Here is a 13463-nt window from a genome sequence, read left to right on the forward strand (position 1 = left end):
CGCTGTCGCCTAATTTGGAGTGCAGTGGCATGATCTCAGCTCACTGTAGCTTCCACCTCCCAGGTTCAGGCAATTCTCCTGCCTCAGCCTCCTGAGTAGCTGGGACTACAGGCACACGCCACCACCTCTTGCTAAATTTGTTTTGTTTTTACATGGAGTCTCACTCTAGCCCAGGCTGCAGTGCAGTGGCCTGATCTCAACTCACTGTCTACCTCTGCCTCCCGGGTTCAAGCGATTCTTCTGCCTCCGGAGTAGTCTCCAGGGTAGCTGGGACTACCGGTGCGTGCCACCATGCCCAGCTAATTTTGTATTTTTGGTAGAGATAGGGTTTCATCATATTGGCCAGATTGGTCTCAAACTCCTGACCTCATGATCCACCTGCCCCAGCCTTCCAAAGTGCTGCGATTACAAGGGTCAGCCACCACACCTGGCCACAGTTTTGTATTTTTAGTAGAGACAGGGTTTCACCATGTTGCCCAGGATGATCTCAATCTCCTCACCTCATGATCTCCCCACCTCAGCCTCCCAAAGTGCTGGTATTACAGGCATGAGCCACCACACCCGGTTGAGTGTTACATGTTTTTGTTTTAAGAGACAGAGTCTCACTCAGGTGAGACTGCAGTGGTGTGATTATAGCTCACTGCAGCCTGAAACTCCTGGACTCAAGTGATCCTCCTGCCTCAGCCTCCGGAGTAACTTGGGGTACTGGTGCTACACATTTTGTTTTTTAAAGAACACTCCAAAGCTGTTTCCTTCTCAAATTATTCGTACCTGGTATTCCTTTACCTCACTGGCTTTCTCATCATTCTAGTCTTCCTTCAAATATCACTTATTTAGGACCTTTCCTAGCTACCATAATTTCCTTTTCCACCTAGCTCTATAACATTCTATTTTTAACTTAAACATAACTAATGTCAGATTTTTTTGTTTTTTTTTTTGAGACAGAGTCTCTCTTGCCTAGGCTAGTATGCAGTGGCGAGATCTCAGCTCACTGCAACTTCCACCTCCTGGGTTCAACCAATTCCCCTGCCTCAGCCTCCCAATTAAGTGAGATTACAGTAGTGCACCACCATGCACAGCTAAATATATATATTTTGAGACAGAGTTTCATGTCTCTGTTGGCCAGGCTGGAGTGCAGTGGCGCAATCTCGGCCAACTACAACCTCTGTCTCCCAGGTTCAAGTGATTCTCCTGCCTCAGCCTCCTGAGTAGCTCAGACCACAGGCATAGTGCCACCGTGCCCGTTTACCTTTTGTATTTTTAGTAGAGACAGTGTTTCACTATGTTGCCAGGCTGGAATTTTTTTTTTTTTTAGGCAGAGTTTTGCTCTGACACCAAGCTGGAGTGCAGTGGCGCAATCTCGGCCCACTACAACTTTTGCCTCCCAGGTTCAAGGGATTCTCCTGCCTCGGCCTCCCGAGTAGCTGGGACTACAGGCTCATGCCATTACGCCCAGTTTTTTTTTTTTTTTTTGTATTGTTAGTAGAGACGGGGTTTCACTATGTTGGCCAGGATGGTCTCAATCTCTTGATGTCCTGATCCGCCCACCTTGGCCTCCCAAAACTCTGGGATTACAGGCGTGAGCCACCGCACCTAGTCAATTTTTTTTTTTTTTTTTTTTTTTTTTTTTGGTGTAGCTATGGGTTTTCACCATGTTGGCCAGGCTGGTCTTAAACTCCTGACTTCGAGTGCTCTGCCTGCCTCAGCCTCCTACAGCGGGGAGCCACTGCACCTGGCCTGAGATTGGTTTCTGATTATTGTTTCTAAACATTTTATTTTTAGAGAGACTCTATTGCTTTCATCAGGTCTCAAAGGTTCCCCTGACCCCAAACAACCACTTAGGAATTTCTGACTGTTTCTGGAAACTTTTCCCAGGAGAACCTGCAATTAAATAGTTTTACATTAGCCGGGGGTGGTGGCTCAAGCCTGTAATCCCAGCACTTTGGGAGGCTGAGGCGGGTGGATCACGAGGTCAAGAGATCGAGACCATCCTGGTCAGCATGGTGAAACCCCGTCTCTACTAAAAATACAAAAAATTAGCTGGGCGTGGTGGTGCATGCCTGTAATCCAAGCTACTCAGGAGGCTAAAGCAGGAGAATTGCCTGAACCCAGGAGGCGGAGGTTGCGGTGAGCCGAGATTGCGCCATTGCACTCCAGCCTGGGTAACAAGAGCGAAACTCCGTCTCAAAAAAAAAAAAAAAATAGTTTTACATTTACATTATTGACCTAAAGAGATTATTTATTTGTTGTATTTGAACAATACATTTCCATTATCTTTGATCTCAAACTGATGGATGGGGAAGGGAGCTTGTTCTAGGAAGTGAGTGTCTCCCATCCGTGTAGCATTAGTTTACTTTTTTTTTTTTTTTTTGAGAAAGTGTCTCACTCTGTTGCCATGCTAGAGTGCAGTGGCCCAATATTGGCTCACTGCAATCTCCACCTCCTGAGTCCAAGCGATTCTCCTGCCTCAGCTTCCTGACTAGCTTGGACTACAGGCGTGTGCCACTATGTCTGGCTAATTTTTGTATTTTTAGGAGAGCAGGGTTTCACCATGTTGGCCAGAATGGTCTCAATCTCTTGACCTCGTGATCCTTCCACCTTGGCCTCCCAAAGTTCTGGATTTACAGGTGTAAACCACCACACCTAGCCTTTTTTTTTTTTGAGACAGAATCTTGATCTATTGCCCAGGCTCGAGTGCAGTGATGCAGTCTCGGCTCACTGCAACCTCTGCCTTCCAGGTTCAAGCAATTCTCCTGCCTCAGCTTCCAAGTAGCTCGGATTACAGGTGTGCAACACCATGCCCGGCTAATTTTTGTATTTTTAGTAGAGACAGGGATTCACCATGTTGGTCGGCCTGGTCTCGAACTCCTGGCCTCAGGTGATCCGCCCGCCTCAGCCTCCCAGAGTGCTGGGATTATAGGCATGATTCACCATGCCCAGCCCAGGTTACATTTTGAAAAATCAAGTATGGCCTCTGGCTTGAGCTGATGTATCTACTTGGGGGTGGAGTCATGGGGATGGAGGATAACTATACTCTTGTGAAGGAAGGAAAGAATTTAATGTAGCAAGTCAATACTCACAATTCCCTGTGGCAGCCAGCCTCCAAGATGGCCCCAGTGATCCTCACCTGCAATTGATGCCCCTCTATAGTCTCCCACACCAACTCAGAGCTGGTCTGTGTAACTCAGAATCTGGCAGAAGCAATGTGACATTGCAGTTTCTGCCTTCATCTCTTCAGATAACTGGCTATAAGGGAAGTCAGCTGCCATGGACTTAAGGACATAGAGATCTTAAGGCCTCTAGCCAACAGTTGGCATCAACTTTGCCAGCCATGGGAATGAGTCTCTGTTTCATTTGTACCTGTGGGATTTTAATTAACAGAGATTGAGTGATGACACAGAGAAGTCAATGCCATTGAAAGAATGTATTACTTTTTTTTTTTTTTTTGACAGTCTTTTTTGCTCTGTCATCCAGGCTGCAGTGCAGTGGCGAGATCTTGGCTAACTGCAACATTTACCTCCTGGGTTCAAGCTATTCTCCTGCCTCAGCCTCCCGAGTATCTAGGACTACAGGTGCGTGTCACCATGCCGGGCTAATTTTTTGTATTTTTAGTAGAGACGGTTTCACCATGTTAGCCAGGATGCTCTTAATCTCCTGACCTTGTGATCCCCCGACTCAGCCTCCCAAAATGCCGGGATAACAGGCATGAGCCACCACGCCTGGCCAGAATGTATAACGTTTCCCAAGAGAAGGGACATTCCTTACCACACAGGACCACGGGAGAAACCAGGCTTTGTTGAGGAGGCAGAATTAGACCAAGGGCCACAGCCTTTATCAGAGTTTCCTCAGGAAAGGCAGGGCAGAATAAACGATTTAGGATTGGCTAGTTTGATTCATTCCAGTGGGCTTTGGGCTATAGGGTGGTCTCTAGTTGCCTGGCACCTGGTCCTGGGGTGATTTAGTACAAGGGGAATAATGGCTTGGTGTGTGAAAGGTGAAGGAGTTGGCTGGCGTGGATGAGAGGTATTCTTGCAAAATATGCGGTAAGTGTCTCTAGGAATAAGCTAGCCCTGGAAGGCCCCCCCAAGACGTAAAAACATAAGACAGAGAAAATTGGAAGCATGCTCATTACAGCCTCGCAGCAAATGGATCCTCTAGCCTCACTGGAGCTTTCAGGTAGGAGAGGAATGTTTATTGTTTTAAGACAGTAGTTCCTGAGGGTAATTTGTTACACAGCCATAGATAACTAAGGGGGGAGGAGGGGGCTGGGCAGTGATGAAGGGGTGGGGTCACCTTATCGAAGCAGTAACAAAAATAGTCATGTTTGGGCCAGGCACATGGAGATTAAGCTGGAGATCCAGCACATAATCCCAGCTGGAGAACCACTTGAACCCAGGAGGCGGAGGTTGCAGTGAGCCGAGATCGTTACCACTGCACTCCAGCAAGACTCCATCCCAGGGGGGAAAAAAAAAGCAAAGAAATGGTCATGTTTCTATTCTGGATCTTTGTAGTCAGAAATAAATAAAATAATAAAGATGGTCCTGCTAAAATTGCAGGGCAGCGAGCACACCAGAATTGTGGTCATGGCCATGAGCTGCATGAGTCCCCAGAAGATAGAAATCCATGTAGGATTCGCTTTCATACATGATGCAGACAATGTTGCAGCAGGATCATTACAGGCAGGGCCAGTGTGGCTCAAACAAGAAAGGCTGAATACAGTGTAACAGGGGTATGTTTCCTCTTCTAATAGGTATTCTCATGAGGATAGAATTTCTGGATAGTGGGCAGAGAGAGAAAGTGATGACAAATCTCCCTCAGAGCTTGTGGTCCTACTTTGCCTTTCTTCAGTTTTTTGTTTGTTTTCTTTTTGAGATGGAGTCTCGGAGTCTCACCCTGTCACCCAGGCTGGAGTGCCGTGGTGCGATCTCGGCTCACTGTAACCTCTGACAGCCGGGTTCAAGCGATTCCCATGCCTCAGCCTCCTGAGTAGCTGGATTACAGCCGCCCGCCGTCACGCCTGGCTAATTTTTTTGTATTTTTAGTAGAGACGGGGTTTCGCCATGTTGGTCAGGCTAGTCTCGAACTGCTGACCTCAGGTGACCCGCCTGCCTGGGCCTCCCAAAGTGCTGGAATTACAGATGTGAGCCACCACGCCCGGCCTCTTCTGGTTTTTTGTTTTTGTTTTTCAATATGGAACTCTTCACGAATTTGCGTGTCATCCTTGCGCAGGGGCCATGCTAATCTTTTCTGTATCGTTCCAATTTTAGTTCATGTGCTGCCGAAGCGAGCACCTCTTCAGGTTTTTAATAAGACATTAAAACAAGACATTACAGAAGGGGACACGCTGAGAGGTAAAAGGCTCATCCTCCCAAGTAACTGCAGCTTTCGACGAGTGCCATTCCTGACATTCCCTCTGCACCTGACCTAAAGGTAAACAGACGTGTGCATCCGTGTGTTCGTTTAAGTTTTGCCCAAACGAATTTGTGCTCCAGAGCTGCGGCGGCGGCCACCGGAACCCGGATGCAGCCGAGCTTAGGCCGCCACACCCTTCCGGTAATGGCTCCCAGGCGCAGGAACTCAGCCCGCCTCGTCCGTGGCGCGCATGCGCAGGTCCAGATCCGCGCTCCGCGCCGGCTATGTTGCCACCAGGCGGATGGAAGCGCAATGGCCACGGTAGAAATTAAGCTCGGACGGCCCTCCAAGCGGATACCCAAATGCGACGCTGCCCATGTCCCTGAGGTAACATGGCACAGTATTTGCATATGAGCTACGCACAGCCTCCCATATGCATGATTGATTGATTGATTGATTGATTGAGACGGAGTCTCACTCTGTCTCCCAGGCTAGAGTGCAGTGATACGATCTTGGCTCACTGCAACTTCCGCCTCCCGGGTTAAAGCGTTTCTCCTGCTTCGGCCTTCTGAGTAGCTGGGACTTAACAGGCGCGCGCCACAACAGGCTAGTTTTTTATTTTTATTTTTCAGACCGGGTCTCTGCTGGCCAGGCAGGAGTGCAGTGGAATGATCTCAGCTCACTGCAACTTCCGCCTCCGAGGTTCAAGCAATTCTCTGCCTCAGCCTCCCGAGTACCTGGGATTACAGGCTCCCGCCACCACACCTGGCTAATTTTGTATTTTTAGTAGAGACGGGGTTTCACCATGTTGGCCGGGCTGATCTCGAACGCCTGGCTAGGGTTAATTTTGTCATTAGTCAGCTGGGCCCAGTGGCTCACGGTTGTAATCCCAACACTTTGGGAGGCCGAAGCAGGTGGGTCACCTAAGGTCAGGAGTTCGAGACCAGCCTGGCCAACATGGTGAAACCCCCGTCTCTACTAAAAATACAAAAATTAGTTTGGCATGGTGGCACACACCTGTAATCCCAGCTACTCGGGAGGCTGAGGCAGAGAATTGCTTGAACCTGGGAGGCAGAGGTTGCAGTGAGCTGAGATTATGCTACTGCACTCCAGCCTGGGCGACAAGAGTGAGACTAGGTCTCAAAAAAAAAAAAAAAAAAAAAAAAAAAAAAGTCTGTATATATTCAGTACAGATGCAGCCATCCATTTATTCCCCAAGTATTTTTGATCCACATTGTTTGAGTACATGGATGTGGAGCCCGCAGATGCAGAGGGTCAACTGTACCGAGTGCCATGTCTTTTTACATGTTTTCTCATTTTGACTTTGTGGCGTTATGATAGGAACATGATAGCTAAGGCTCAAAAATGCCTCATAAATACCCTAGGTCACTTGTATATATGATGACGCTAAGATGTAAATTTGCTAAATCGGCCTCGTAAGCTTCCAAAGGCCTAACCAATTCCACCTGAACATGGTACTTCTCTCCTGGGTGGGGGGACTCAGCAGGCAAAGAAGGCATCATTCATTTAGAGAAATATCTCATTCTGCTGCTGTTTATCACAGACCTCAGGTGATTTGTCTAACATTCACATACCTGCCTGGCTCTGGTAGGTGTTTGACCCCTGAACTCTCATTCTCTCCATTTTGGAAGCAGGAGGCGAAGGAGCCTAGAGTTGGGCATGGTTACTGAGGAGTAACTATGTACTTTGCACAGCAAAGCCAACCTGGAGCTCACTACAGGGCTGCTCTTCACTAGCTTCAGAAGCCAGGGTTGGATACCAAGGGCTCAATGAGGCTACTCTTTACCCTCTTACTCCAAGTGACTGGCTGACCAGTGTGATTCCAATCTATCTTGGTAGATTAAATCCCTATACAGTAGATCGTTTCCAAACTTGCTTCATTTAAGGGGAGTGGTCCAATTTCTCAACAGTAATTTTTTTTTTTTTGAGACTGAGTTTTGCTCGTTACCCAGGCTGGAGTGCAATGGCGCAATCTCGGCTCACTGCAACCTCCGCCTCCTGGGTTCAGGCAATTCTCCTGCCTCAGCCTCCTGAGTAGCTGGAATTAACAGGCACGCGCCACCATGCCCAGCTAATTTTTGTATTTTTAGTAGAGGCAGGGTTTCACCATGTTGACCAGGATGGTCTCGATCTCTTGACCTCATGATCCACCGGCCTCAGCCTCCCAAGTGTTGGGATTACAGGCGTGAGCCACCCTGCCCGGCCATTCTCAACATAAATTCTAAGCATCTAACGGGAGAATTTTCTTCCCCTCTTGCCCAGACAAGTAAGGAAATCCAAAAAAATACAGTATCTCCTTTCAAAGAGAAACAAAAGCAAAAACAGGTTAAAAAAAAACCCCACAAAAACCTATAAAGCTTAGAGCAAAGAATCCAGAACTGAAAACCTTTTAGAAGAGTAATTTGGACTCTCTTAGTCTCTTCTTCATTAGGTGCTGCTCATTCATCCGCAAGTACACAGGACCTGCAAACCCTTACTCTCACATCCTCAGAGACCAGTAATTCCAGATGCTCTCCTTCCTTCAGGCTAATCCTTCAAAAATAGTGGCAGCAGAATGAGCAGGAAAGGAGCAGGGAGGACAGCAGGGACATAGAGGAAGAAAAGGGAAAAGACACTCCTGTCCTCTTTCCCTTCTTTAAATACTAGAACCTCTCCTCATCTTCTTGAACTTCCTATAGTTCCCCTGAAACACAAGGGGAATAACTCTTCATTTTACTTATTCTGGAACTCAAATTCTCAGGGCAACAGAAAATGGGTATATTTTTGCATAATTTAATGTCGCATTAAGAGGAATGCAACAAGAGGGAGTTGTTTATTCATGAAGCAAATGGTCCCAGAACTGAAAGTGTTAACTTCTTATTGCTTTGGAAATCTGATTTTTACACCTTGACACACTTAAAGAAAAACAGGTGAGGACTACGATAAGGATAATATAATCCTGCTAGGGCTTCTTACTCCTGAAATATCTTCACCTGCCCTGACCTGTCACACTCTCACCCTCCCCGCTGACACGTTTTGTTTTCATTGTGGTGAAGAGTGTTCCCAATGAAAGAGAAAATTAAGCTAACAGTGATGGCCAGTGAGTTTTTGGAGTAAGGTAGACACACTTTTCTCCACACGAAAGAACAGTATCTAGTACAAACTTAGGGCTCTTTATTCAGGCAGTAAAGTAAGGAACAGCAAAGTGGGAGGGCTACACCATCACCATGGCAACAGAAAGCCTCAAAAACATAAAGTCCCTCGACTTCTGTCGGGTAGACTCTTTCTAGCTCAGGAGAAACACATTTTAACTGGCTGAGAACAAGGCCAGGCAGCCTGGCCACACTGTGGAAGGACGGCTGGGTGCGCGGCCTCTGGTCAGTCCTGGAAGTGCTTGGTGAGGGCTTCCAGCAGCTCCTGCTTCTTCAGCCCACTCTTCAGCCCATATGCCCGGCAAGCCTCTTTCAGCATGGGCACAGTGAACTTGCCAAGTGTGCCCTTGCTGATGTGGGTCTTCAGCTCTTCTTCTGAATACTCCACCTTGGGCCTTTTGCTTCCAGAACCTTCATTATCTGGGGGAAAGGTCAGAGGGAGTGACCGGAAATGCTACAAGTGGCATCCTAGCTACATGGAATGGGACCATCATATAATCTGGGCTGCAATTAACCATTTTCCATGAAGCCGTGATGCCAGCCTAGAACATATATCACACCCAGGAGGGAGTTACAAGCAGTGTGAATGCCATCAGTTTACATGGTGCATGAGGTATTCTGATTCAGGCATGCAATGTAAAATAATCACATCAGCGTAAGTGGGGTATCTGTCCCCTCAAGCATTTCTCTTTTGTGCTACAAACATTCCAATTATATTTGTTTAGTTATTTTAAAATGTACAATTAAATTATTATTGAGTATAGTCTGTTATCAAACAGATCTTACTCAGTATTTTTGTACCCATTAACCATCTCCACCTCCCCTCAATGCTCCACTATGCTTCTCAGCCTCTGGTAACTATCCTTCTATGCTCTATCTATCTCCATGAGTTCAATTGTTCCCATTTTTAGATTCCACAAGTAAGTGGGAACATGCAAATGTCTGTCTTTCTGAGCCTGGTTTACTTAACATATTATTGCAAACGACAGGATCTCATTTTTTTTTTACGGCTGAATACTCCATTGTGTATGTGTACCACATTTTCTTTATCTAGTCATCTGCTGATGGACACAGGTTGCTTCCAAATCTTGGCTATTGTGAATGGTGCTGCAATAAACATGGGAGTGCACATGTATCTTCGATATACTGATTTCCTTTCTTCTGGGTGCATACCCAGCAGCGGGGTTGCTGGATCATATATATGGTAGCTCTACTTTTCACTTTTCGAGGAATCTCCAAACTATTCTCCTTAATAGTGGCTGTACTAATTTACATTCCCACCAACAGTGCATGAGGGTTCCCTCTTCTCCACATCCTTGCCAGCATTTGTTATTGCCTGTCTTTTGGATAAAAGCCATTCTCACTGGAGTGTGAATAGGTTATTTCTGAAAGAATACTGCCCACTGTGATAATACCATCATAAAAGCAAGTTTTAAAAATAGCCCATATATCCACATTCAGCTCCTCACCGTGTTTTCTCTTGGTAACTTTCCCTTCAGGATTGTAATCTGGTGGGTAAACAAGCTCCTTAAATTCATCCACCAGGGAACCCAGTCTTTTATTCATTGCTTCAACCTTGGGCACTAGAAAATCAAAACACAGAAGAGTGGCCTAGTGAGTCATGAGCCCCAGCTTGCCGTATAGTTCCAACTTTCTGAGAACCAGAAGAGAGAGCACCTAACTGCTGGGGTAGGAGGGGTCCAGGGAAAGGTCTTTGCAGCATTTACCAAGTACCTTCTAACACACACATTTACTGTAATCACACATACTACCGCCAGGGACTATTGTAAATGTTTCAAATTTACTCTCTTTACTCCTTCTAACAACCTATAGGATAGGTACATTTGTCCCCAGTGTTTTTTGTTTGTTTGTTTTTTTAACATGGAGTCTTGCTTTGTTGCCAGGCTGGAGTGCAGTGGTGTGATCTCAGCTCACTGCAACCCCCAACTTCCTGGTTCAAACGATTCTCCTGCCTCAGCCTCCTGATTTATCTCCAGTTCTACAGGTGAGGAAAGGAGAGAGGTTACATGACTTGCCTGAGGGGGTGTGGTACAGTGGAAATACTAAGCTAGTTTCTGGGAATTCAAACAAGAGCTCATGCCTGCGGTCAGCTTAAAGCCCAGTGAGAGTGAAGAGGTGGATAAAAATGATGCAGTAGAGTTGGGCAAGAACATGCAAGAAGCAACTGTACAGGCACACTGGAACACAGGAGGGGTCATGAAAGATAAGCAGGAGGAAACAGCAGGTGATGTATAGCTGGAAGGTAGGGTGTTAAGGACAGGGCCAGCAGGAAGGTGAGAAAGGTGGGCATGGCGAGGTCATGGAAGCTTGGATGCCTGCCAAGGAATTAGGCCTTATCCAAAGAACCACGATAGCTGTGTGGAGTGTGAACTCCATGGGTAAGAGAGATGGGTGAAGTGGGGCACAGGTGGGAGGACCCATAAATATGAGAAGTGACAGAACTGGCAGGACTTAACTGATAGAAGAGCATTTATTATTTACTGAAATTATAGGGCTAGATACCAGAAAGAAAGAAATAATAGGAGCAGGGATGGGGAGATGACTGGCTGAAACAGGAGGAGCAAATATGACAGGAAAAGGCAACTTTGGAGGAAAGATATTTTTGTTTCCTTTTTTTGTTAGCTTACAACTATATTGTTAGTCAAGCTTTTGACATGAGCTGTCACATCAAAGGCAAGGGTGATGAGATGGGCAGCTAACATGCCCATATGTGCCAATCACAGAGGGGAGCTCTTGCTGGTGTACCTAGAAGATGGCAGAATGCTGGAGCCAAACTGTGCTCCTGCTACGTAACAAGCCCCTGTTCCACAACACAGGAACCTCTGCAAGAGCACTGGCTCCCACCTTGGGAATCAACTGCGGAGTGTTTTTTTTGTTGTTGTTGTTGTTTTTGAGATGGGAGTCTCACTCTGTTGCTCAGACTGCAGTGCAGTGGCATGATCTCAGCTCACTGCAACCTCTGCCTCCCAAGATCAAGGGATTCTCCTGCCTCAGGCTCCAAGTAGCTGGATTACAGGCACACACCACCACACCCAGCTAATTTTTGTATTTTTAGTAGAGACAGGGTTTCACCATGTTGGTCAGGCTGGTCTCAAACTCCTGACCTCGTGATCTGCCTGCCTCAGCCTCCCAAAGTGCTGGGATTACAGACATAAGCCACCACATCCAGCCCTCACCTCGAGAGTTCTGAAAGTACTGAGAGGCTGGGCGCAGTGGCTCATGCCTATAATCCCAGCACTTTGGAAAGCCATGGTGGGTGGATGACTTGAGGTCAGGAGTTTGAGACTAGCCTGGCCAACATGGTGAAGCCCCATCTCTATTAAAAATACAAAAATTAGCTGGGTGTGGTGACAGGCACTTGTAATTCCAGCTACTCGGGAGGCTGAAGCAGGAGAACTGCTTGAACCCGGAGGGCGGAGGTTACAGTGAGTTGAGATCATACCACTACACTCCAGCCTGGGCAAGAGTAAGACCCCATCTCAAAAAAAAAAAAAAAAAAAAAAATTAAGGCAGCCAGACCAACTGTTTTGAAAATAGAGGTAGGAAGAGAAAACAGGACTTTCCATGAAATTATAGGGCTAAATGCCGGAATATAAGAAGTTGAGACCCTAGTTCAACTGGAATAGCTGAACTAAGGAATGGAATAGCTGTGGACTAAGGAGAATGGCTGTGTTCTGAGCACTTACTGAGTGTTAAGGCCTATATTTTGTTAACATCTTGTAAGAACAGTATTATCCATATTTTACCAAAAAGAAAACCAAGTCTCAGAGGGATTAAGTAATATTCCCAAAGCCACTAAATTTAGTAAGTAGCAGAGCTGAGATTCAAATAGACATCAGTCACCTCCAAAGCCTGTGTCCTAAACTACCTTGCTAGGCACTAGGCCACTGACTCCAAATTTGCCTAAGGCCTAAAAGGAGGTGATGGGCTGTTTAACTCAAAACATGGACACAGCTAAGCAGGCACCACAGTAACAAGGGTCCAATAACTCTTCCACTTTTAATATTGAGGCTATTTTATCTAATATAAAAGAGATCGTTCTGAGACCAGCCAGGCCATCATGGCAAAACCCTGTCTCTACTAAAAATATAAAACTTAGCTGGCAAGGCCAGGCGCGGTGGCTGAAGCCTGTAATCCCAGCACTTTGGGAGGCCGAGGCGGGTGGATCACAAGGTCGAGAGATTGAGACCAACCTGGTCAACATGGTGAAACCCCGTCTCTACCAAAAATACAAAAAAAAATTAGCTGGGCATGGTGGCGCATGCCTATAATCCCAGCTACTCAGGAGGCTGAGGCAGGAGAACTGCCTGAACCCAGGAGGCGGAGGTTGCGGTGAGCCGAGATCGTGCCATTGCACTCCAGCCTGGGTAACAAGAGCGAAACTCCGTCTCAAAAAAAAAAAAAAAAAAAAAACTTAGCTAGCTGTGGACTAGCTACTCAGCAGACAGAGGCTCAAGAATAGCTTGAACCCAGGAGGCAGATGTTGTAGTAAGCTGAGATCACGCCACTGCACTCCAGCCTGGGGAACACAGCGAGACCCTGTCTCAAAAAAATCTTCAATAAATCCAATCTGTTCCTCAGTGGACATATATTTATACCACTAAACTTCCTGTGTCCTCTTGGGAAATACCTAAGAGAGTCAGTCAAGAAGGGGAATAGCATTAAGGTCACAGAAGCCCACCCTGGGAGGCCAGGCAATGCTCCTTGATGCTGGGTAACAAGGCTGCTTTTCTCAGTGCAGAGCAGCAGAATGTGATGGAAAGGCCTTAAGGACAGTTGCTCAGAGCTACAGCTCAGCTCTGGGTAGGAGTCACTAGATTTTTTCTTTTCTTTTTTTTTTTTTTTTTCCGAGACGGAGTTTTTGCTCTTGTTACCCAGGCTGGAGTGCAATGGCGCGATCTTGGCTCACCGCAACCTCCGCCTCCTGGGTTCAGTCAA

General features: G+C 46.6%; 1 protein-coding gene, 1 long non-coding RNA gene and 1 other non-coding gene across 6 annotated transcripts in view; 1 reads left to right on the plus strand and 2 right to left on the minus strand.

Moving 5' to 3' along the window:
• Window positions 1-13463, plus strand: part of LOC141582598 (uncharacterized) — a 17974-nt gene continuing 4511 nt past the window's right edge. Inside the window, exons 1-3 of one of the 2 annotated variants that reach the window (XR_012515471.1) lie at window positions 1-3572; window positions 5268-5739; window positions 10409-12078. This is a non-coding gene — a long non-coding RNA (uncharacterized LOC141582598). Of the gene's footprint in view, window positions 3573-5267; window positions 12079-13463 lie in introns of those variants that run through there. The other variant, XR_012515470.1, reaches the window with a different exon arrangement.
• On the minus strand, window positions 5185-5291 carry LOC120361510 (U6 spliceosomal RNA). The gene has a single exon (XR_005577695.1). It is a non-coding gene; the product is annotated as a U6 spliceosomal RNA (small nuclear RNA).
• Window positions 8505-13463, minus strand: part of XRCC6 (X-ray repair cross complementing 6) — a 27262-nt gene continuing 22303 nt past the window's right edge. For 2 of the 3 annotated variants that reach the window (XM_039463265.2, XM_039463266.2), the window contains exons 12-13: window positions 9974-10087; window positions 8505-8924 (exon numbers count right to left, since the gene is read on the minus strand). In XM_039463265.2, the coding sequence (XP_039319199.1) occupies window positions 8731-8924; window positions 9974-10087 (308 nt within the window). In that variant the 3' untranslated portion in view covers window positions 8505-8730. The remainder of the gene's footprint in view (window positions 8925-9973; window positions 10088-13463) is intronic. The other variant, XM_074391020.1, reaches the window with a different exon arrangement.

The sequence above is a fragment of the Saimiri boliviensis genome, chromosome 21, assembly GCF_048565385.1.
Source record: "Saimiri boliviensis isolate mSaiBol1 chromosome 21, mSaiBol1.pri, whole genome shotgun sequence".
NCBI classification, from domain to species: domain Eukaryota; kingdom Metazoa; phylum Chordata; class Mammalia; order Primates; family Cebidae; genus Saimiri; species Saimiri boliviensis.